Below are 24,893 nucleotides of genomic sequence, written 5' to 3' on the forward strand. Positions count from 1 at the left end.
GTGAAATGGAAAAGATGGCCCTGGCCCTTATTTTGACTGCCCAAAAGCTCCGACCTTACTTCTTATCGCATCCGGTCACTGTCCTGACCAATAGCCCCTTGGGCCGGGTGATGACTCAACCGGATGCTTCAGGTCGATTGGTCAAGTGGACAGTAGAATTGGGAGAATACGATATAGAGTATAGGCCTCGGGCAGCTATTAAGGCACAAGCTTTGTCTGACTTCCTGACCGAGGTCATCACATTTGGACAGGAGGAGGTGTGGAGAATCTTTGTGGATGAGGCCAGCAGTTTGGAAGGAAGCGGAGTGGGGGTGATCCTCATTTCTCCCACTCAGGAAAAAACTAAAGTGGCGATAAGATTATCATCTTTCAAGTCAAACAATGAAGCAGAGTATGAAGCAGTAATCTCAGGCTTGAAATTGGCTCGGGAGGCGGGAGCCAGGCATGTGATTGTGTATTCGGATTCTCAACTGTTAGTGCAGCAAGTCCAGGGAACTTTTGGCATCAGAGAGAAGAGATTGCAGGAGTATGTGGGACTCATCAAACAGCAGGGAGAAGAATTTTCTAGCTGGAGCATTGAGCAAATTCCCAGGAAGAATAATGCGGAGGCAGACGCCCTAGCCAGGGTGGCATCATCCCTCACTGGTATTGATAGCTGGGAGGTGATACAACAGTCCAGGTCGGTGATGGCCATTGAAGGAAGGGAAGAAGAGGCCTCGGAAAGATCCTGGATGGCTCCCCTTGTGGAGTACTTGCAGATAGGAATCCTTCCTGGGGAGGAGGCACATGCCCGGAAGCTCAGAAGGCAGGTAGCTCGATTCACCTTGATTAATGAAAAGTTCTACCGGCGATCTTTTCAGGGTCCCTTGCTAAGGTGCCTAGTCCAAGGAGAAGTGGGGTATGTACTTCAGGAAATACACGAAGGCCGTTGCGGAGATCACGGAGGGGCTCTGAGCTTGGTCCGGCGTACCCTATTGGCGGGATATTGGTGGCCCACCCTGCAGCAGGATTCCCAGCAGGTAGTCAAAACGTGTGAAGGATGCCAAAGATTTGGGAACTTTTCTCATAAGCCAGCGGCGGATTTACAGCCGATGTGGGCATCCTGCCCTTTTGATCAGTGGGGCATGGATATCGTGGGACCATTTCCTGTGGGCTCCGGACAGAATAAGTTCTTACTGGTGGCAGTGGATTATTTCTCTAAATGGGTGGAGGCTGAGCCATTAGCGAGAATCACTGAAGAGGCGGTGTTGGGATTTATTTGGAATAACATTGTCTGCCGATTTGGTTTACCTCGGAAGCTTGTCTCGGACAATGGGAGGCAGTTCCAGGGAAAGAAAATAAAGGATTGGTGCACAGAGATGATGGTAAATCAGGTATTCACTTTCGTGGCGTACCCCCAAAGCAACGGACAAACGGAAGTAACTAACAGGACTATCATCCAAACTTTACAAACCCGACTCTTTGGTGCTGGTAAAAGTTGGGTGGAGGAGGTCCCCGGTGTGCTATGGTCTTACCGCACTACCCCCAGGACGGCCACAGGAGAAACACCCTTCAGCTTGGTGTATGGGTCCGAGGCCGTGATCCCAGTGGAAATCGGACAGACCTCCCCCCGGGTGAGAGCCCACCAGGAGGGAGAAACCATGGACAGGATGCAAGAGTTAGACCTGATTGAAGAAAAAAGAGAACGGGCCGCTATTCGAATGGAAGCCTAGCTATCGGAGCAGGATAATCAAGGCGTTCAATCAAAAGGTCAAAACCCGAGAATTCCAGATAGGAGATTTGGTACTGAAGAAAGTTAACCCGGCAGGAGGGATAAAGAAGCTAGAAGCAAAATGGGAAGGACCTTACAAAGTAATTTGGAGGATAGGAAGGAGCGCCTGTTATTTGGAGGACAGCCGGGGCAAAGTCCTACAGAGGCCCTGGAATACTCTGCATCTTAAGTCTTATTATCCTTAAAAGTACATATGCGCCTGTAAATTATGTTTCTGCCGTTTGTATAAATAAAAGGTATGTTTTGATCTATTGTAATCGCAAAAGTACTCAAAGGCCCGTGGTAATTCACGAGCCATGTAAGTCCAGGTGATCTGCCACCCTGGCACCAAAAAACCCAGGTGATCCACCACCCTGGTACTCAAAGGCACGTGGTAATTCACGAGCCATGTAAGTCCAGGTGATCTGCCACCCTGGCACCAAAAAACCCAGGTGATCCACCACCCTGGTACTCAAAGGCCCGTGGTAATTCATGAGCCATGTAAGTCCAGGTGATCTGCCACCCTGGCACCAAAAAACCCAGGTGATCCACCACCCTGGTACTCAAAGGCCCGTGGTAATTCACGAGCCATGTAAGTCCAGGTGATCTGCCACCCTGGCACCAAAAAACCCAGGTGATCCACCACCTTGGTACTCAAAGGCCTGTGGTAATTCACGAGCCATGTAAGTCCAGGTGATCTGACACCATGGCACCAAAAAACCCAGGTGATCCACCACCCTGGTACTCAAAGGCCCGTGGTAATTCACGAGCCATGTAAGTCCAGGTGATCTGCCACCATGGCACCAAAAAACCCAGGTGATCCACCACCCTGGTACTCAAAGGCCCGTGGTAATTCACGAGTCATGTAAGTCCAGGTGATCTGCCACCCTGGCACCAAAAAACCCAGGTGACCCACCACCCTGGCACCAAAAAACCCAGGTGATCCACCACCCTGGTACTCAAAGGCCCGTAGTAATTCACGAGCCATGTAAGTCCAGGCGATCTGCCACCCTGTCACCAAAAAACCAAGGTGATCCACCACCCTGGTGCTCAAAGGCTTGTGGTAATGCGTGAGCAATATGAGCTCAGGCAACCCACCACCTGGGGCTTGAAAAGGACCCAGGATTCCTGGCGCTCGGGCATCGGAAATGCCCGAGGGAATAGGCCACCCTCATGTTCGAAGCTCATGGTAAAAAAATATATCAAAACAGAGGATTTATCCAGGCATACAGAAAAAATCATTCGAGTAAAGAGGCGAATCAAGAACAAAGTTTTTTCCTTAACAACAAAATATACATGTATAGAAGTTAGGAGCCGAAGCCTAAAGCTCCGATGAATAGCCTAAATCTAAGAACCCGAGGGGTCGGTTCCCTCTTGAGATTTGTGCTCTTCGCTGGCATCTACCCCTTCCTGGGGCCCTTCTCCTTCATTTTCAGGACCGGAGGGTAAAGAAGCAATGGCCAAATTAAGATCTGGAACTCCTTCCTGCATCAGGCCAGCTTCCTCGTACTGAGTAGAACAGAGGTCAAAGCCCTGGGTGAAGAAATCGAAGGACTTATCCATCACCTTCTGCTCGAACTCCTTGGAAGAAAGGAAAGAATTCCGCCATTCAGCTTCGGTACCAAAGCGCTCCTCCAAAGCCTGTGCAGCATCCAGATCTGAAGAATGATGCATATCCACGTCCGTATGGGCGATTACCAACTGGTTCTGCATCACCTCCGCGGAAGCCTGAATCCCACTCACTGCGTTCAAAGCCAGGTCTTTTTCCTGCCGAACTTGACCAAGCTCCCGGGTAATTTGCTCTATTTGAGCTTCCAGAGATTGAATCTCGGAAGAGCGGCGATCTTGGATCTCAACTAGCTTACGCTGCCATCTTTCCTCCACTCGCGCCACATCTGCCCGGAAACCCTCCAGCAACTCTTGGTGGGATCGAACCTCCGCTTCATGAGTCTCTCTTAGGGCGGCTGCCTGTGATTGAAGCAGAGTGATATGCTCCTCAAAAGAGCTGCACCTCTCGCTCTCTCGGGAGAGACTAGCGTTCGCCTCATCAAGGGCATTGGCCATCATGCATAAGCCCTGCATCCAAAGCAACCAATGGATTAAATAAAGACGTGCACAAGCACCTTTTTTCAGATATCTAAAGGGCAGAGTTTACCGTATAAGCATGGGAAACACCCTCCGATAGTTTGGAGGTGATACCACGAGCTGCCAGTAAAGAGTGATCTTCCGGGGAGAGCAAGCTTTGGATTTGGGCAACTTTGGAGGAGGTTGTCCCTGATAAGAACAGAGGAAATCGAGAGCCCCAGGAGGTAGAATCCACTCGGTCACCCCAGGCGTGAGAATTGGGGTCACCCGCAGAGATAGAAGCGTCCCAGCCCGGGGCCCGAAGGGCCATAGAAGAAGTAGGAGCAGATGAGGCCAGGTCCTTGGACAGCAGGACGTCCTCCGAGTCCGTCAGGTCGATCATCTGGGATACCTGGCCGATTTTCCTTTTACGATGGGAAAGTGGTACCTCATCTTCCAAGTCCTCCGATGACAAAGATAGCTGGGCTTGGGAAGCAAGTCGAGGTGGGCATAGCACCATGACAGAAGTCCCGGCAGCAGCAGCACTTGAAGGGGGAGAGAGCACAGCTGAAAGAATCGGCACTGTAGACGGAGGGACTACCACGGTGGGTAAACGCAAAGGACTTTGCGGATGAACATGACTCTTTTCCTCCCTCCGGGCCTTTTTCCTTCGCTCGGCTAAGGCTTGGGTTTTCTCTTTAGCAGCCTTCCTCTCGGCTGCCCGCCGGGCGAACTCTTCCCTGATCATATCTGATGGCTCTGCACCAAAGGAATTACTGTGAGTACATGTACGTATTAATAATAAAGCAGTTTAAAGAAATTCAGAGAGCAGCCATTACCAGGTTGAGCCCCCGGGTCGCCGTATGCATTGATCACCTGGTCAAGGAGATCTTCCACCCGGGTGCCCAACCCGTAGGCTATGATGTTATCGTTCGTTAATAAGGCGGGGGAGGAAAATGTCCTATTCTTGACTAAGGCCAAGCTATGAGTATAAGGCTCCTCAACCTTATAATGTTCGGGAAGCTCAGGTTGAGGAGGGAGACTAGATAAGAACCCGGTCCTAAAAGTGAAAGGAGCCGGGGGTTGAATAAAAAAATACCGCTCTTTCCATCCCTTTAAAGATGAGGGGATATTGGAAAGAAAACGAGCATTCAGCCGTGCGGCCAGGGAGAAAGCTCCTTCGTTAAAGCGGCAAGAAAAAAGTAGTGCAAAATCAGAGGGGTGATGGCTAAGTTGTGCATTTTAAAGAGGATATAGGTCGAGGCCATTATTAGGAAGGAGTTCGGGTGGAATTGATTAACAGGAACTTGAAAGAAGTCGGCAACAGCTAGGTAGAAAGGAGGAATGGGAAATTGAAGGCCACTCCGAATTTGGTCTTGGAAAAATGTGTAGCAACCGGGAGGAGGAGTATCAGGAGTACTCCCAGGTAGAGGACGGAATAAGGAGTAGGATAAAGGGATTTCCCCTGAGCCACGAAGTTCCTCCGCGGCCCCTTGGGAGAGGGTGCTAGGAAGGTAAGTGTACCAGCCCAAGAAAGAGGGCACAGAAGATAGGGGTTTTGGGTTCTTCACTTTTTGTTTGCCTTTTCCTTTGGGGCGAGAGGAAGAAGCAGCGGAAGGCTTAGTCGGGAGTTGGGAAGCTTGCTTAAAAGAAGAAGGTCGGGAAAGCAGCGCAGAAGCGGAGCAAGCATCGCTCGAGCTACCGCTTGGCTCCTCGTCTCTGGGCGAGCCTTTGGCGTTCGCTCCAGAACTAGATGAGGTACCTGTAGACATTGGAAAGAAAACTTACAGAATTAAAGCGAATTAGGGATGCAATGAAGCGAACAACGGAACTGGAAGCACAGTCGCTGAAAGCCAAAGGGTAATGAGTTCGAGAAGAAAGACGGTGAGAAGAAGAAAGGAAGGGTCGCGAGGATTAAATACTAAAAGGGGCCAAAATAATCTGAGCCGTGTATTTTGAAATGAACGGTAGAGATACGCAAAGCGTGCTCAAGAAGCTGAAGCGACGTCTGACAAATTCTCTGATAGGCGCACTACGAAGCGTCTAGGGCTGACGTAAGGGTAGTGACTCCCGGGTAGATACCCCGAATGGATATATCACAATACCTCGGGAGATAGGACCCGGGATGACGATACCTCGGGTGGATTGGACCCGGGAAGATGGTATTAGCTTCTCGGGACAGCGGAGCAGGTCCTAGCTCGACTATCTTTAGGAAGTGTGGTGATATCATATTACGATACCCCGGGTGGATTGGACCCGAGAAGATGGTATTAGCTTCTCGGGACAGCGGAGCAGGTCCTAGCCCGACTATCTTTAGGAAGTGTGGTGATATCACATACCCGGGATGACGATACCTCGGGTGGATTGGACCCGGGAAGATGGTATTAGCTTCTCGGGACAGCGGAGCAGGTCATAGCCCGACTATCTTTAGGAAGTGTGGTGATATCATATTACGATACCCCGGGTGGATTGGACCTGGGAAGATGGTATTAGCTTCTCGGGACAGCGGAGCAGGTCCTAGCCCGACTATCTTTAGGAAGTGTGGTGATATCACATACCCGGGATGACGATACCTCGGGTGGATTGGACCCGGGAAGATGGTATTAGCTTCTCGGGACAGCGGAGCAGGTCCTAGCCCGACTATCTTTAGGAAGTGTGGTGATATCATATTACGATACCCCGGGTGGATTGGACCCGAGAGGATGGTGTAACCGCAATATATTAAGGAACCCGGGACTGGGGGCAATAACCTGGGATCTACGAGGAAGGCTTAACCTGGGAGGCCTTAGCACCCGGACCGATACAGGAGATCGAAAGGAACCCGGGTAAGGGGCCTGGGAGCTAGAACCTCCCGGAGTAAGCCTTCGGAAGTTAGGAAAGGAAAGGAAAACCAGTGGGGCCCCGGCCTTTCTATTTTTAGGGCCAGGAAACGGCCACGTTTATTTGAAGTGTGTCAGGTTCAAATCACAAATCCAATCATTACTAAACACGATCCAAAGGAGTGGGCTCTGTCCGGAAATTGTGGGGGTCTAAATCACACGTGATAACCATCTTATCACCCTAAAAGTTGTCAGTAAGGCCATACCCAGTAATCATTGAGGACCCGGGTGGGCGAGTATAAAAGCCCATCCTGGGGGGCAAGGTAGGGCTATGGACTCACTCTCTAAAAAATATTGGTAGAACTTCGTCTCCAAACGGATAAGATATTCATATATTTTGTATCTTCACCTACCTTTTCCGCTCGGGAATTTACCCATCCCCGGGCAGTCATTTTGTGATAATCGCATCAATATATATCAAATCTTTTTTAATCTTAATAGTTTAAAAGAATGATATAGATATATCATATTTTTCTCAAATCTAAAAATTATTATTAAATATGTAAATCAAAGAACAAGACATATCTTCTTGCCAACAATTAAATCCAAGTACTTCTTAATCACTGTAAATGCATCATAAAAAATTCAAAGAAAGAAGGGATATCAAAGGACAAAAGCCATAAAACAACCGATATAGATGGAAAAATAATTAATGGATTAATGGAAAAGACCAATTAACACTTAATGAATCATTAATATTGAAAAAATCAGGGCTAGCTGAGGAAAATCACAACTCAAACTCTCATATTTGATTGATGATGATGATTGATTGATTGATAAATAGATATATTTGATGAGACAATTAATATTCGATATTAGAAATACAAAACATAGTGTATTTGTTAAAGCACGTTTAATGAATTGATTAATTTTTTTTTAATAAAATGAGTGATAAAAATATCAGCTAAAACATACATATCCAACCACTAATTTATGGGGTAATTGCATACATTATCCATGTGAATTATCGAGATTGCTAAAAATCGCCAATAAAAAAAATGATATATTAGCTTTATGTGTTTTTTAACCTTGAGCACATACTTACCCATGTTTTCAAAATTTTAGCACACAACCTCTTGCCCGTGCATGTTTTTAAGGTTATTTGTGCTCAAAATTTAAAAATACAAGGGTTTAATAGCCACATAGGTCTAAATTAGCCCCTAAGTTATATATAAATGCTTTCTAAATTTTAAGGTTATATAATTTTAATTATAATAAATATAGATTTTATTTTTTGTGTATTCTGACATATGATTTGACTCAATTACCATTTTATATTATTTTCTTCCTTAGACCATATTTGTATGCATTTTTTTTTTCAAAAAATATATCCTTAAATCTTCATTAGTCTTCATTTTTGAAAAAAAAAAATTACATGTATTTTAATGGTGGAGGACGCATGTATTTTTTGTTTATTTAATGATCGAAAAGAAACACTGGGTTGCCTCCCAGTCAGCGCTAAATTTGCAGTCAGTTTATAGCTCGACTGCATGCCGTGATTTATTCGACATTTGGCGGGGCATCGAGAGTGATATCATACTCTTCCGCTTCGACTTTCGCTTGGACTCCTATAGACAATAGGTTAAATAAGCTCCACCTTCATCCTTTTCCTGTGAAGTCTGCTCAGCTTGTTTAGAGCTGGCTGATTCTGGTACTATTTTGTTAGCATAGAAAACAGTCTCATTAAATACCACGTCTCATACCATATGCGTCAGCCATAGGGGGTCATTTTTTGTTATTGTGTTCATTATTATTTGTTGTCCATGAGTTTGAGGACTTTTTGAAATATGAATATATTTTTAAAATAGTTTTTCTTTTAGGTTTGTATGCATCTCTGTATTTGTATATCTGTGGTTTCTCATAACTTGTTATGGATCCAAATGGAGTGGGCTCTGAGGAGAGTGATAAATACTGAAACCTTCAGACAAAGCTAATTAATTTCATAAAACAAGTTCTTCTAAATTCTACCTCAAACAACTTACAATCAGGACTTAATAACCCAATTTCATTACTTATAAGGATATCAAAACCCTTATCATAGAGGACCATTTGACATTTTTCTCATTTTAATATCATACTACTCAATGTTCGTTAACAAAGTAAGGGAAAATAAATAAATAAATTACTTAAACTTTATCTTATATAAATTAAATTAAATAATATAAATCAAGATGTCTTGTCATTGTCGGGATTTTATCACGATCCCGGATCAATTCGATTTCGAGTCCATTTTCTGTTCTCGGGAACCAAAATCTTAATCACATGTTCTTGATTTGCAAGCAATTTTGATTCCTAGTATATAATTTCAATCCAAGTCTCACATAACCACAAAGCTAAATGCATTGCGTTGCGTGTCCATATTCTTCCAATACATATTCCCTTTGATTTAAAATCTAAAGCGTGTATTACATATTTATCGTGCTATTTTGTCTCATGTAATAACTATTTTTTTTAAAAAAAAGTATATTTTTTATTATTATGTAAAAGAAACATGGACCTTGAATTTTAGAGTAATATACTTTAATCATATATATGTTATTTAAAAAATAATTATATGTGATTGACATCACTAGCTCATTATATCATATATATATATATATATATATATATATATATATATATATATATATGACATGACCTATATATAAATCACGTAGCCAAACTTCAAGTGTTATGGATTATACCGAAGCGAATATGACAATAATAAAAATTGAGGAATAAAATAATCAACAAGAATATCAAAGATTTACGTGGTTCACCCAATATAGGCTACGTCCACGGAGCTGCTGCAAATCTTTATTACCGGAGAAATATTACAAGTGTATACAAAACACTATATCTCTTCACACCCAAGCCTCGAGTATTACCGAGAAAATATTTCTCTAACTCACACAGAAATCACCGAAAAAAACAACTTTTTTTTCTTCTCTTTATTTTCTTCTCTAATGTCAATACAAAAGAGAAGAATGAGATACAATAACTGAAATAAGGGAGCTCTATTTATAGGAGGTCTTCTCATTCAGTTTTGATAATCTTCCGATGTGGGATTTTAATATGGGTCTCACCCTTAACAATTCTCCCACTTGAAGACTTGATTTCAATCATGGTTTCACACAGTCAATGCAGCAGCTCATGCCTCCTTGCTTATACTTGCAATCCAACTGAAGTCGAACATAACTTCAGTTTGTCAGTGGTCACCGCCTTTGTGAACATATCAGCTGGATTTTTACTTCCAGGAATCTTTTCAAGCATCAAGATTCCATCTTCCAAAACTGATCTGATAAAATGGTATCGAACCTGTATATGCTTCGTCCTAGCATGATAAACAGGATTCTTTGCCAAATGAATAGCACTCTGACTGTCACAGTGTAATGTGTTATTCTCAAGCTTCTGACCCAATTCTTTAAGGAATGATCTCAACCAAATCATCTCTTTGCTCGCTTCCGTGACTGCAACGTACTCAGCTTCAGTAGTCGAAAGTGCAACAATCTTTTACAACTTGGACACCCAACTTACTGTCGTACCACCTAATGTGAACACATATCCAGTAGTACTCTTTCTGCCATCTAGGTCACCACCCATGTAGGCATCGGCATATCCTTGTAAGTCCTGATTAGTCCTCCTGAAGCATAGAGATAAACCATCAGTACCTTTCAAGTATCTTAGAATCCACTTCACTGCTTCCAGTGTTGTTTTCTCGGATTGCTCATAAACTTGCTCACAACTCCCACTGCATGTGCTATGTCTGGTCTGGTGTGCGCATACATGAGGCTTCCGACAGCAGAGGCATAAGGAATTTTATTCATATAAGCATGCTCCTGCTCCGTCGATGAAGATTGAGCTTTGGTTAGTTTAAAGTGACTAGCCAGAGGAGTATTCACAGCTTTAGCTTCATCCATGTTGAATCTGCTAAGCACCTTTTTCACGTACTCTGTCTGAGATAACTTCAAGACTTCGTTCACCCGATCTCTTGAGATCCTCATTCCAAGGATTTGCTTTGCAGCTCCCAAATCTTTCATTGCAAATTCTTTTGATAACTCTCTCTTGAGTTTATCAATCTCCTCCAGACACGATCCTGCTATCAACATGTCATCCACATATAGCAGTAGAATGATATAAGAACCATCAATCTTCTTCATATAACAACAGTGATCCGCCTGACACCTCAGGAAACCGTTGTTATTCATGAATCTATCAAACTTCTTGTACCACTGTCTTGGAGCTTGTTTGAGACCGTACAAGCTCTTCTGAATTTTGCATACCATTTTTTCTTTCCCTCGTACTTCAAATCCATGTGGTTGCTTCATATAAATTTTTTCATCCAAGTCACCATTAAGAAACGCCGTCTTTACATCCAACTGCTCCAGATGTAAGTCTTCCTTTGCCACTAGTCCAAGTACAGTTTTGATAGTTGTTAACTTCACCACTGGAGAGAAAATCTCAGTATAATCAATGCCTTCCCGCTGTTGAAAACCTTTCACAACAAGTCTCGCCTTGTACCGCTTGCTACCGTCAACTTCTTCTTTGATCCGGTACACCCACTTGTTGTGTAATGTATTTTTGTCTTTAGAAAGTTCTGTTAACTCCCAAGTCTGATTGGATGACAGTGAATTCATCTCGTCTTTCATGGCTAACTCCCACTTGATTGAATCATCATTTTGCATCGCTTCATCAATGGTCTCTGGTTCACCTTTATCTGTCAGCAAAATATAATGAAGTGCAGGGGAGTACTTATCAGGTGGTCTTATTGTTCTCGAAGATCTCCTCAGTTCAATCACCGAAGTTTGTGGATCAGCTTCTTGTGCAGTTTCTTCTTCCTGGTTACTATCCTCCGATTCATTCATAGGAATATCTATCAATGGCACTTCATTTGTTTTCTTGACTTCAGGACATTTATCTCCAGCTGAAATGTCTGATTTGTCTTTGTACAAAACTTGCTCATTGAAAATGACATCTCTGCTCCGAATGATCTTTCCATTTTGGTCATCCCAGAACCGATAACCAAAATCATTATCTCCATAACCAATAAAGAAACATTTCTTTGATTTCGGATCAAGTTTCGTTCTACTGGCTGAATCGATGTGAACATATGAGAGACAACCAAATACTTTCAAGAACGAAAGGTTTACTCCTTTGCCGCTCCAGACCTCCTCTGGTATTCTGCAATCAAGTGGTACCGGAGGTCCTCTGTTGATCAAATACGCTGCAGTGTTAACTGCATCAGCCCAGAATGATTTCGGCAGTCCAGCGTGCAATCTCATGCTCCTGGCACGTTCATTCAGAGTTCTGTTCATTCTTTCAGCCACACCATTCTGTGTTGAGGTGTACCAGGAATGATTTTCTCCATCTTGATCCTGTTTAGTGCACAATACTTCTTGAACTCAAAATCTTCATATTCTCCACCGTTATCAGATCGTAAACATTTTACCTTCAAGTTGGTCTCATTCTCCACCATGGCTTTCCACTTCTTAAATGTTTCGTAAACATCAGATTTATTTTTCAAAAAATAAACTCAAACTTTCCTGCTCGAATCATCGATAAATGTGACATAATATCGTGAGCCGCCAAGGGATGTCACAGGAGATGGCCCCCATACGTCAGTATAAACCAACTCCAATTTTGATGCTTTTGGTTCCCTACCGCCTTTCGAAAAGCTCACTCTTTTTTGTTTTCCAAGAACACAACTTTCACACAGTTTGTGTTCGACAGTTTTTAACTCCGGTAGCTTCCCTTTTGATATCAGCATCTTCATTATCTTCTCACTCATATGTCCAAGTCTACAGTGCCATAGACTTGAGTTAGCTCCCGCATCCACAGCTGCTAGCATTTCTCTGCAACTGGAAGTCATATAAAGAGTTCCAGTTTTTGTTCCTCGAGAAACAATCATGGCTCCTTTGCTCACTTTCCAAGAGCCATCACCAAAGGTCACTTTATGGCCTTCGTCATCAAGTTGTCCTACTGAGATCAGATTCCGGGTCAACTTTGGTACATGCCTCACTTTGTTGAGTTTCCAGATAGATCCGTTTGACATTTTCAAACTGACATCACTTATGCCAGCTATTTCCAAAGGTTTTCCATCAGCCAGGAAAACTTTTCTGTAATTACCAACAGTGTAATTATTGAATAGCTCACGATCACCAGTGGTATGAAATGAAGCTCCCGAATCCCTAACCCAAGAATCAACCGGGCTTTCCATGGATAGTACTAAGGCATCATGTACATTCTCAGTAACAACATTTGCATTATTCTTGGGTGATTTGCAGTCCTTTTTCATGTGACCAGTTTCACCACAGCTCCAGCACTTCAATTTCTTTTCAAATGTATTTTTGTCTTTTTCAGTTCTTGATTTGGATCTGCCACATCATCGGTTAGAATCTTTTTCGCTACTCCTGCCCCTACTTCTGTTTTCGAGATTTAGGGCAGATCTCGATGATGTTGCTTCTCCCGAATCCATCCTGCGAACTTCTTCACCAAGGATTCGATCTCTGATATCATTAAATTGTAACTTTCCTTTTCCAGCAGAATTGTTAACCGCTGCCCGCATCGGCTCCCAAACATTTGGTAAAGGCGCCAAAAGAATAAGTGCTCGAATCTCCTCATCAAATTTGATTTTAACCGATGTTAGTTGGGAAACAATCGTGTTGAATTCATTTATGTGTGCCGCCACCAAAGCACCTTCCTCCATCTTCAAGTTGAATAACTTTTTCATGAGGAACACTTTATTATTTGCTGATGGCTTCTCGTACATGTCCGACAAAATGGACATCATCTCCTCCGTAGTTTTTGCCTCCGTCACGTTGTGTGCCACGTTCTTTGTTAGGGTCAATCGTATTACTCCTAACACCTGTCGATCAAGGAGCTCCCACTCATCATCCTCCATCTTTTCTGGTTTCACCCCGGATAGAGGTTGATGTAGCTTCTTGCTATACAAATAATCTTTAATCTGTAATCGCCAGAATGTGAAATCTGTACCGTCGAACTTATTGATTCCAGGTCCCGATCCGTCATTTCCGGCCATCGCTTCTCCTGCCTTAATAAAATTTCAAAAAATCTTTTCTGATGTGGAAAATCAGACAAAGCTGCAACCACAGAGCATAGAAGCGAACATGACGATAATAGAAGTTGCGGAATAAAATAATCAACAAGAACACCAAAGATTTACGTGGTTCACCCAATATAGGCTACGTCTACGGAGCTGCTGCAAATCTTTTTTACCAGATAAATATTACAAGTGTATACAAAACACTATATCTCTTCACACCCAAGCCTCGAGTATTACCAAAAAAATATTTCTCTAACTCACACAAGAAATCACCGAAAAAAACAACTCTTTTTTCTTCTCTTTATTTTCTTCTCTAATGTCAATACAAAAGAGAAGAATGAAATACAATAACTGAAATAAGGGAGCTCTATTTATAGGAGGTCTTCTTATTCAGTTTTGATAATCTTTCGATGTGGAATTTTAATATGGTCTCACCCTTAACATCAAGTTAGGCATGTCTCTGGCCGGAGGATATTGGTGGCGGTGTGCCGGATCGAGCGGCGAGGTTGAATTTCGAATCGATGCATATGTGGGAGCTAGATGAAGCATATATATGGATCAGAAGATGATCAAGTATTCTTTCGAATAGCTCCATGTTTCTTTTGTTCTCTCATACTAGTTGCAACAATGCGTGAAATAAACTCATAATAAGGAGATCGATAAATTAATTGCCTAGCCAAGATTCATGAGGAAGTCACCTACTTCACCTATTCACATGACCATTTGTGACCCCATATATATCTCTTTACTTTCTTGCTAGCCTTCATTTATTGCTTTCATAGCCTTCTCGCTTTAGCACGTAACCAATTCATTTGGAAACGGTTTTCTTTACTTTCCCCAACTCTTCCAAACACAATTCCTTTAAAAGGCTCGCCAACTCTCCGAGAAAAATACGAAGTACCATTTCAACAGTTGCTATATAAATAATCCTCCTCCTTTTCCCTTTCCTAGCTAGCTAGCTAGCGAGGCTCCATTTTTCGATTTCATTTTAAAGAATGATGTTGGCGCATTTTAAACCCTTTTCGCCATCGAAGCAACTAGCGTGGATACTCATACTTTCGTGCTGTTTGGCATCCCAAAATGGAAATGGGGATAAGTACACCATCGATGCATGTAGCGTCACACCATATCGCGATCTTTGCGTCCGTTCCCTCGCATCCTTTTCGAACGAAGCGAAACAGGACCCTAGCAAATGGGCTCGTGCGGGCGTGTCCGTAACCATTGGAGAAGCCAAGAAAGTTGCCAGGTCCTTGGCAAATCTGAAGCAAAATGGGAGTCGTGGATTTGTGGCAAGAGCAAGAGACAGGATGGCCATTGCGGACTGCGTCGAATGCTTTCAAGACGCGCTGGATAACCTTCACGAGTCGCTCGACGTGCTGAGAAACCTCAGTGTGGTGCAGTTCGGTTCTCAGATGGAGGATGTGATTACTTGGATCAGTGCTGCTCTTACTGATGAAGATACTTGTTTGGATGGATTCGATCAAGAAAAGGGGAAGCACCTTGCTTTCGTGCTAAACTGCGTGTCGAAAACGAGTTACATGACTAGTAATGCTCTAGCTCTTGTTAACAAACTGGCGACCACGGGTCCGGGAAGCTTAGCTTATGGTTTGAAACACAGGAGAAGGTAGCAATATACATAATACATATATGCATGTGTGCATAAGTATATATATATATTGGTTAAAAGGCAAGGTTTCTTTAAATTTTTGTGTGGTGTGACATTTGGTTGAATAATACATTAATATTGGAAGAAGCTAGATTTTGGTTTTTATGTAGGGACTTCCGGACTTGTTGCCAAATCTTTATGCTCAGAGGGGATTTTTCTAGTGCATTTTACCCTTTTTCATGTGACATTTTTCTAGTGCATGCAGTTGACCTCTTTTATAAAACGGCCGGGTAAAATTGGATTTATCCATATTAATGGAAGGATGCACCAGAAGCATTTGAAGATACATGCGCATATGGTTTAATTTTCAGAATAAGGCTTCGTTTGGAAGTTGGGAGAGAAAAGAAAGAGAGAGATTAGTTTGGAAATTGGGAGAGAAAAGAGAAGAAATTTTTTGTTTTACTTTCATTTCTTTCCAAAAATGGAAGGAAAATTTTCTATTCAATATTTAAAACATTTTCCTTTCTTTACCCTCCCTTAAAATCTCTCAATCAACCCATTTTTAAAATTTCCTTTCATTTCTATTGATCAATAAAGATTACAAGGTATTGTAAAAAAAAAAAAAAAATTCCTTTCATTTCTTTTCTTTTCCATCCAAATTTTAACTCCCAAAGGAAGTAAGGGGATTTGAATTTTGTATGCTAAGTTAGCCTATTTTAGATTTTAGTCTTCTAATTTTTAAAAGTTTGCCAATGTCATCTAGTGCATTAACTTAATTAGAATTTTTTTTGGTTTTTTTTTGCCCCTGAAATCTCTAGATTCAACGAATATTGCTTATTTGACATCGATACTCTCCTACATGGCTCATTTGGCGATAATAAAAACTATATTATATATATATTTAAATCTATCTAATCAAAATGAAAAGTTTTTTTCTACCTTTTTTAAATAGTAACGAGTGTTCTTTTGGTTTATTTTTTCACTTTACTTTTGCTTAAATGAATTTTAATGTATATAACATGTGTTTTAATTTATTTTCATGTATCATATGAGATACGTAAGAGAGATTAATCAATATCAAATAAGCAACATGCTATGAGATTAATGGCTTCCGACAAAACAAAGACCAAGACAAAAAAAAAAATCAAGTTATTAAATGAAAACAAAACTCTGACAAATAATTTACTCAAAAAAAAAAAAACTTTGACAAATAATTACAATACTAGCTAAAATTCAAATAGACCTAAACAATTATCCTAATTTGTCCCTAGCTTAGGATTGAATTTTTTTTAGTTGTTTTTTTAGGGAAAATATATACCATTCATTATCCATTGAAAAGTACCGAAATCGTGTGTTGCAAAAGAACCCAAAAATATATTATAGAAATCATTGAACACTTGGGAATCATTGTGAGATAAACCACGAGAGATCAGTATGTGTGCTACTTGATTTGCAGATCTTCAGCAAAAACGTCATAAAACAGAAGCAGTGAAACAAGAGAAAATTCTGGAAAGTTTAATACTTCATTATTGATAAATAAATTTCCACGTGCATAATACATCCAATAAATAGTAAATGATGGTGGAAAAAACCATCCCATGTAATAATAATAATAATAATAATAATAATAATAATAATAATAATAATAATAATAATAATAATGCGTTAGCTCGACTATTTGTTTAGTAATACACATCGCATAGTAGCAGCGATGGAATCCACATCATACAATAAAATTAAAAAATAAATAGTATGCTCTAATTAAGAGGCAAGAGATTGTGCTAGCTGGTGGATGTTTCTTTAGGCCGAATTAGATTATTATTGCACCTACAAAATTTTCTTATTGTTCAACCTTTGCTGCTTGTTTACACAATTAGCCCAAACATCAATATATGACTTAGTAAAAGTCATCAACGATCTAAAATTCGATTCAATTATAACAAAACTATTTCTCTCAGCTCTTATTGTAACACCCGGTATTTTTAATTACATAAATCCGCCTGCATAATTAGGATATTTAATTATTTAAATTTATGATTTATGGGTTAAATAATTATGTGAATTATTTTATGCATGATTTAATTTATTTTTTAAGCATTTAACCCATAATTAGTAATTTTTATGATTTTTAGTAGTTTTATTATTTGATCGCGTAGACGGGCCCGTGGACGGACGAGATGACAACTTTCTAGCCAAATTATTTTATGAGTCTTTTTGGAGTCTTAAAATATTATTTTGAGTTTTATTATCTCAAAATTTTAAGTATTTAATTTTATTTAATTTTAGGGGTCATTTTTATCCAAAATTAGTCAAAATATTGACTTTTTAGTATTTTTAAAATTCCCCTAAATTAATAATTCGAGATTGTTATTTTGTTATCAGATTTTTAAAGTTATAATTAGGAGTTTAAGTTATATATTTAATATTTAAAACCTTTTATATTTAATTACTTAACCTATATTTTATTTAACACAAAAATAAAACCTATTCTACCTAAAACCCTATTCTAGCCGATCACTCCAAGCCCCCAGCCGTCACCCCACTGTTCATCATCTTCTCCAATCGGTCTTCAGCCCTAAAACTCCATAGGAGGTCGTTTTCGAAGGTTCAAAGCAAGCCAAGGCATCCCGTCGTCGTCCCGTCGTCCCGAAGCCCGTCGTACACGCTTGTAGCTCTATAAATCGGTATTAAGGCATGTTTCTATTCACTTTTCAAACCTATATCAGTGTATGTATGCGTGTGGGTGTGTAACATCAGAATTTATCATTTGACAGCAAGCTTTTCGAATTTCCTTCACTAATGCTCTCGGTTTTTGGCATGTGTTGGTTCATGCTCACGTTTTTGTCATCCATGGCTTGAAGGGGGCTGCTGGCTAGGTCCTATGGGGTCCCTAGGATGTCTAGATGAGTCGGCCATGGTTGGGTTGGGGCTAGGAATCACGGCCGATCGGGTTTTCAGAAAGGAAACTGAGGCGCGCAGGCTAGGGTTTTGGTGGAAGAGGGCTCGGTGTAGGCTAAGGGGGCAGCATGGGGTTCGGGCCAGGGTGTGGTTCGAACCGGCAAGACCCTGGGGAGGTCCTGCCGGCGGGGCTCCGGCCACGGTGGCCGGAGCTGGGCTGCAGCAGGCCGTGAAGGCCTGCTGCTCGTGCGGCCGAGACAAGGAGGGAAAAGTAAGGAAGTGTTTTCGGGTTCTAGGGTGTGACTTGGATCCGGGTCGGGTCAGGTGGTCCGGGTCGGGTCTAAAATAATATGGGTTAAGTTAAGTGGGTCCGGGTCCGGGTTATTTTAATTGGGCTCGGGTATTTTTATTTTTAAGTCTTTAAGTTAATTAGGAATTAAATGGACTAATTAAATTCCCAAAAATTTAATTAGTACCATTTAATTTATTTGGGTTCCATTAATTTATTTTGGGCTATTTTAGTTATTTTTGGGCTTTGGTTGATTTATGGGCCAAGTCTTAAGTTAATGGGCTTGCATGTCTAGGGCCAGCAGCTGTATCAATCCACGAGAAAATTGCATGTGTCCTGATTATATATTTAATTATTTTTATGCATTTAAGTTATTTTAATATTTATATGTTAGTAAGAAAATTAAATTAAATATATATGAAGGACACACAATTTATTTAAGTACATGCATTCATGAAATCAATTTTTATGCTATGATTGAAATTCTATGGTTGAGCAAATAAAATATTTTAGGTGGAAATTGAAGTAGTGTGGCCATTTATGGGCAGTTTTCTGCCATTTATGTATGGGCAGTTTCTGCCATTTATGTATGGGTGGTTCGCCACCAGCCTCGTACGATGGTTTCTTAGACTGATCAGTCGCACTATAAGTATGTGTCACACTTACGGATAGGACCATTCGTTGTTAAGAAAATAAGCGCTCAACAACTCAGTATGTATGATATTATGTATGTTATGTATTATGTTATTTATGTTTATTTATGTAAGTTATGTTATGAAATTTTAAGCATGCTCATTCATGTATATGTATGTATTAGTATTAAATTGATTTAAATTATTTTAAACCCTTGTTAGTATGCATGTTGGGCCTCTAGGCTCACTACACTGATATGGTGCAGGTGAGTACGTAGAGGAGCAGGTTACTCCTACCGGTGGTGAGGACGTATGAGCAGCGCTGCAGTAGCCCCGTGACCGTGACAGCTTCTGAGTCACCATGCTTGAGTCTTATGATACATTTTATTATATTTTTAGTGGTTGAGGTTTATGGGAATATTTTATTAAATGTTTTAGTGCATGCACATATTTTAATTATTTTATTTAAGCAGTATATTTTTAATTCTAGGGTTGACTCAGATGTTTAATTATGTTAAAGAATGCATTTTTTTAAGTATTTAATTCTTTATTTATTTAGTCATGTATTTATTTTAAATATTTTATCCTGTGCATATATGTATGTGCATATATGTACATATTTTATTTAGTAGTATAAAAAAAAAAAAAATTCCGCATATTTATTTATTATAGAGCTAGGGTCGTTTCACTTATATTTATTAATGAATTATGCTAAAATAATGACCATAATTTATATAATAAAATCATAATAGCATTATCTATATTTATAACTATCAAGCATTAGCTTCATAGAGACAAAAAAAACTTGTGTAGGTTTGGTATGACCAAGTTCAGATATGACAATACAACCATTTATAAATTTTTCCACTTATGATATTATATATATTTTAGTATAATTTAAACTCATAGCAGGTCTAATTATATCCGTGAGACTGGTTGATCTGATCCATACCTACAATGAAAACTAATATTTTGACATAAAAATTAATATTTTTTTCACAGATTGGATGAATTGAAGATCTATCTTATGAAACTAACATGTGATATATTATAATAAGTTTTTTTATGTTAAACTAATTGCAAAATTTTTAATTAAGATCCAAATAAATTTTTTTTGACAAAATCAACTAGTAGAACTAGGGGTGGTTCAGTGCGATATACCGCATACCGTATCAGAAATTTCGATACCAACATTTCCGATATCGATACCGTACCGAAAATTTTGGTATTCCGACATGTCGGTATACCAAAATTTTAATATGACATAAATCCATACCGATACCGTACCGAATACCAAAATTTGGTACGGTATCGGTATAATACCGTGCATACTGATTTTTTTTACACTGTTTTTTTAATAAAAAATATCGATATACACGGTATCGGTACCGTGTATAGCGATTTTTTTTCGGTATACCGAAATACCGAAAATTCGAAAATCTTATACCGATAACGATACCGTAAATTTTCGATATATTCGATTTTTTTTCAATACGATAAAGGCGGTATGACGACATTCCGATATTTTTTGTCAGCCCTAAGTAGAACGCCTAAAATGGTTGGATGGTATGTTCGGTCCCGGCGTCACCAAATTGTAGCATTTTCACTCATTTTTTAAAATAATTATAATACTACTTTTATTTTATTATAAATCAAATTAATTATAAAAAATATTGTATATAAAAAACTTGCACTCGACACTATATATTTATGAAAAATGCTAGATGTACACCTTGGTCTTGGTTTACATTCTTAATTAAAATTTCTCTCATTTTCCTCATTAAATAAAAAACTACCCATAATAAAAAATAAATATTTATTTGGTCAAAAGAAAATTTTGTAAACTAAGTCGTATACTAAACTATACATTTATTTAGTGTTACCCTATATTTATATAGACCAAACAATTAATTACGGCACCAAAGTTTGCGATATCTAAGAAGACCACGTGTAACGTGGCAAAGAGTCAAAATGTATCGCAACGTGCGAACCAAGTGTAGCCATATTGGTTCCCATTTATCAAATTTGACGACTTACGAACGACCTCCGCCGTCCATTCTCCAAATCTAACGACGGCTAAGACTCCTCATTTTATTTGATACAATTATAATGCTAAAAAAGGCGATGTTAGAAATTTTGTGTAGAAGATATAACTATCATACTAAAATAGGAAACTTGGGAATTGTTTATATAAGATTTTTTTAAGATTACTTTAAATGATATTAGTTTTAAATTATGATTTTTAAATTTTTTGTGTATTAGGTGTCATGTGATTCTTTAAAACTCAAAAGTCAAAAGTATAAATGTGATAAATAAACCTTTCAATGGTTTTAAATTTTTTTAAAATTTATGATAAATGTTAGTTGCCTGTGAGCTATGATATATCAAAATGAATTTTATGATGTTTTCATGGAAATGAAAATAAGTACTATCGTCAAATTTTTATTTTTATTTTTAGTTTGAAGAAGAGACATATTTAATTTGTTGTAATTGGGTTTCGAAAGAATGGTTACATAAATTTCTCATGCTTTATGTTTTACCGGAGCAATTATGCACGAGTTACATGTTTGTACAATTGGTTTTTGTGAATAACTGTTTTTAATATTAATTATTTTTATTTTTATATAAAAGTATGAACAATTGTATAGAAAATAGTTGTGTTTATTTTGTATGGTCCGTATTACTTGGATAATATGTGTTTTTTAAAAAATAAAATAAAGATACAATTATATTAAATATATTTGTAATTCGTATTGAAAATGTGTGAATTTATGAATTTTTTGAGTTTTGATGATTGGATGATATACGATCCCTATCAGGGGCGGATCTTTAAATTATACTGCTAATATTATATAGAGTAACACTCTTGTGAGACAGTGTCACAAATGAAACGGGTCAATCAATCTTATCCATATTTATAATAATAAGTAATACTTTTGACATAAAATATAATATTTTTTTAATGGATAACCCATATAAGAAACCCGTTTCAAGAAAATGACCCTTAAAATCGTCTTATATGAGTTTTTGCCTATTATATATAATAATTATTATGATTATTATGAAACAAATTTATTGTTGGTAGGCTTTGACTTTTTAGACAGAAATGAGCTTCCAAATTACTCAAAGTTGCCCACCAAATTTGCCAGTTAAGTACTTCTCATTTTATCGAATCATTGACCAAAAAAACCTGTAGGTAGTTGGACGATTATGCCCCTCGGAGTTGAAGCCTACAACATTAATCTCAAATTGAAGGTTTAATTATAACTAGCATAATCGCACACGCATTGCGTATGTATAAAATCATGCAATATATTTAATATTGTATGTTATATATAAATATTATTTTTTAAATAATATTTAAATTTATTTTTTAACATTTATAAAATAATATAAAAATAAATTTAAATTTTTTTTTATCAATTTATCTTATCTACAATGTTCAGTTGACAAAAATATGTAAATTTGAAATTTAAAAAAAAAACAAATAAAAATAAAATTATAATATTTATATTACATAAGGACAATTTCGGCAATTTAAAAGATGGTGTCTAAGGGGGAAATTGTTTATATATATGAAGAGATAAACACCTTGCTGACTTAGAAAAAACATACGAGACTAATATACTATAACATGTCTCATGTACAATTAATTATATTAATGCACTACGCGTCGATTGTTTTTACAATTTTTTTATCATTAACTTGGTATTCAAATGAGTAGTATCATAATTGTGAAAAATAACGAAGAATTATACTGTAATTTAAATTGTTTATATTATATGGATATGATATCATAATTATAAAATTAATTATCAATAAACTTTAATTTCAAATGAGGAATCAAAAGATTCAAAACAACACAAAAGAAAAAACAAATTAAAATACCAGACCATGATACTAAGTTTTTCCTCTCTTACACTCGCACTTAATAATAGTAATATGTGTGTATCTGAGCCATATGGTCTCAGATTCGATTTTTCGCTGTTTGTGGGTAGATTTTCAAATTTATTTAGGTAGATTTAGTAGTTTATTTGTAATTTTTTTGCTCGAGATAAGCAAGTCTTGAATTCATATTCAAGTTTCGTCGATTGTACGGACAATTGCCTTATTTCATTGTACTCTTATTCCATATTATAATCCTACTCTAATATACATATATATATATATATATGTGTGTGTGTGTGTGTTTTTTTTTTTATTATTATATTTTTTAATGATTTTTTTTTTTGGATTTTTAAAGACCGAATTTCGTCAATTAGAAAATTTGTGGTAAAATATTGGAGTTTATTGTATCAAATCTTTCTGTGAAATATTGAAAATATACATTTTTTTCCTGTGAAATTTTAATAGGCATCCAGCCATTAACCTTTTGTAATAGTTGCACGTTTAACCTTTGTCACGACGATTTTGTTAAACATGCACTGTTTTTGCGCCAAAGTAACCATTTTTAATAATATTAGGATTATGATACGAAAATGACCTTTTATTATTGTAATAATTTTCATATTTACTCATATACATCATCCACATCAAAATAAATAATTTTTATTAACAAATACGCGTGATTTATTTGAGTAAATATGAAAAATACTACAATAAAAGAAGGACATTTTCATAATATAGACCTAATATTATCAAAAAAAACAAATTGATTAGACGATGTAACAACGCGTGCTCAATAACTCATTGAGACAATGGTTAAACGTGCAACTATTACAAAAGGTTAAGGCATAGGGTTATGGTGCCTATTAAAATTTCATAGAAAATAAGTGTGTATATTTTTCAATATTTCATAGGGTAGTTTGGTGCAATAAACTCTAAAAATATTGGTTAAATCTATCGTCAATCAATGGAGGAAAATTTGTGGTAAAATATTGGTGAAATATATTGAAATATAAAATATCATGCTTTATAAATAACATGTATTATATTGTTCTCGTCGTTATATATAGATTTCATTTATTGACAAACTTATTATCAATGAATGTTCATAATACATCTCGTAATAATAAACAAAATCACGTATAATCAATACAGTTAGGAAAAAGTTTGGGGCCGATTACAACATATATATAGTCAATTCAGGGATTTTTTTTTAAATATCCTGCCTAACTTTAAGTTTAGTTCATACCTACTAAATAATTTAATTAATATAAATTGCTACGTACTCTATGATTGTAGAAGGTTGAGACTTCAATTGGGATCTATACCCACATGTTTCGTATATAATAAGCTAATAAGACTTTGTCACGGTTAAATTAAAAACACATATACATTTTTATATGAGATGATCTTACAAATTTATTGTGAAATAAGTCGATTCGAATCATATTTAAAAAAAAATAGCACATAAAGTAATATCTTTTCAAATCGGATCAAATAAGAGCTCCACCAACTCATATGAGTTTTACATAAAAAAAACATTTATAAATCTGCTTATAGATTTTCAATGCATAAATTATATGAGAAAATTAATAAAAAAAATTAATCGATAATATATTTTTATCTTAGTAATAACCATTAACATATACTGTACAACGGTCCATTCCTTGTAGGTCTAACTCCAAATATGATAATCAATTTGACCAAATTTAAATTTAACATCAAGACAAACCTAAAGACAATTATAAATGCTGATTAAAACTTATATCAGATCATTTATACTATATAAAAAAAAATCTTTTTTTGTCAATGGAGAAATACTATCAAATACAATGATTATGTAAATTA

The 24,893-nt window shown here is 37.9% G+C and overlaps 1 protein-coding gene across 3 annotated transcripts; it reads left to right on the forward strand.

Annotated features, from left to right (window-relative positions):
• Positions 1 to 14,644: 14,644 nt before the first annotated feature.
• LOC140892581 (pectinesterase inhibitor 6-like) lies at positions 14,645 to 19,696 on the forward strand. Of its 3 annotated transcripts, none has more exons than XM_073301525.1 (2): positions 14,645 to 15,359; positions 19,427 to 19,696. In XM_073301525.1, exons 1-2 carry the CDS (start codon positions 14,731 to 14,733, stop codon positions 19,428 to 19,430), a joined length of 633 nt encoding a protein of 210 aa, XP_073157626.1. In that variant the 5' UTR covers positions 14,645 to 14,730; the 3' UTR covers positions 19,431 to 19,696. The 3 variants fall into 3 exon arrangements, with proteins under 3 accessions (XP_073157626.1, XP_073157625.1, XP_073157627.1); XM_073301524.1 differs by lacking the exon at positions 19,427 to 19,696 and adding an exon at positions 15,598 to 15,689; XM_073301526.1 differs by lacking the exon at positions 19,427 to 19,696 and adding an exon at positions 15,607 to 15,651.
• Positions 19,697 to 24,893: the final 5,197 nt, after the last annotated feature.

This window comes from Henckelia pumila, chromosome 3 (genome assembly GCF_033568475.1).
Source record: "Henckelia pumila isolate YLH828 chromosome 3, ASM3356847v2, whole genome shotgun sequence".
NCBI lineage: Eukaryota > Viridiplantae > Streptophyta > Magnoliopsida > Lamiales > Gesneriaceae > Henckelia > Henckelia pumila.

What these genes read in the sequence shown, in the direction of transcription:
- LOC140892581 (XM_073301524.1), top strand. Translation starts at nt 14,731, where the DNA reads ATGATGTTGGCGCATTTTAAACCCTTTTCGCCATCGAAGCAACTAGCG.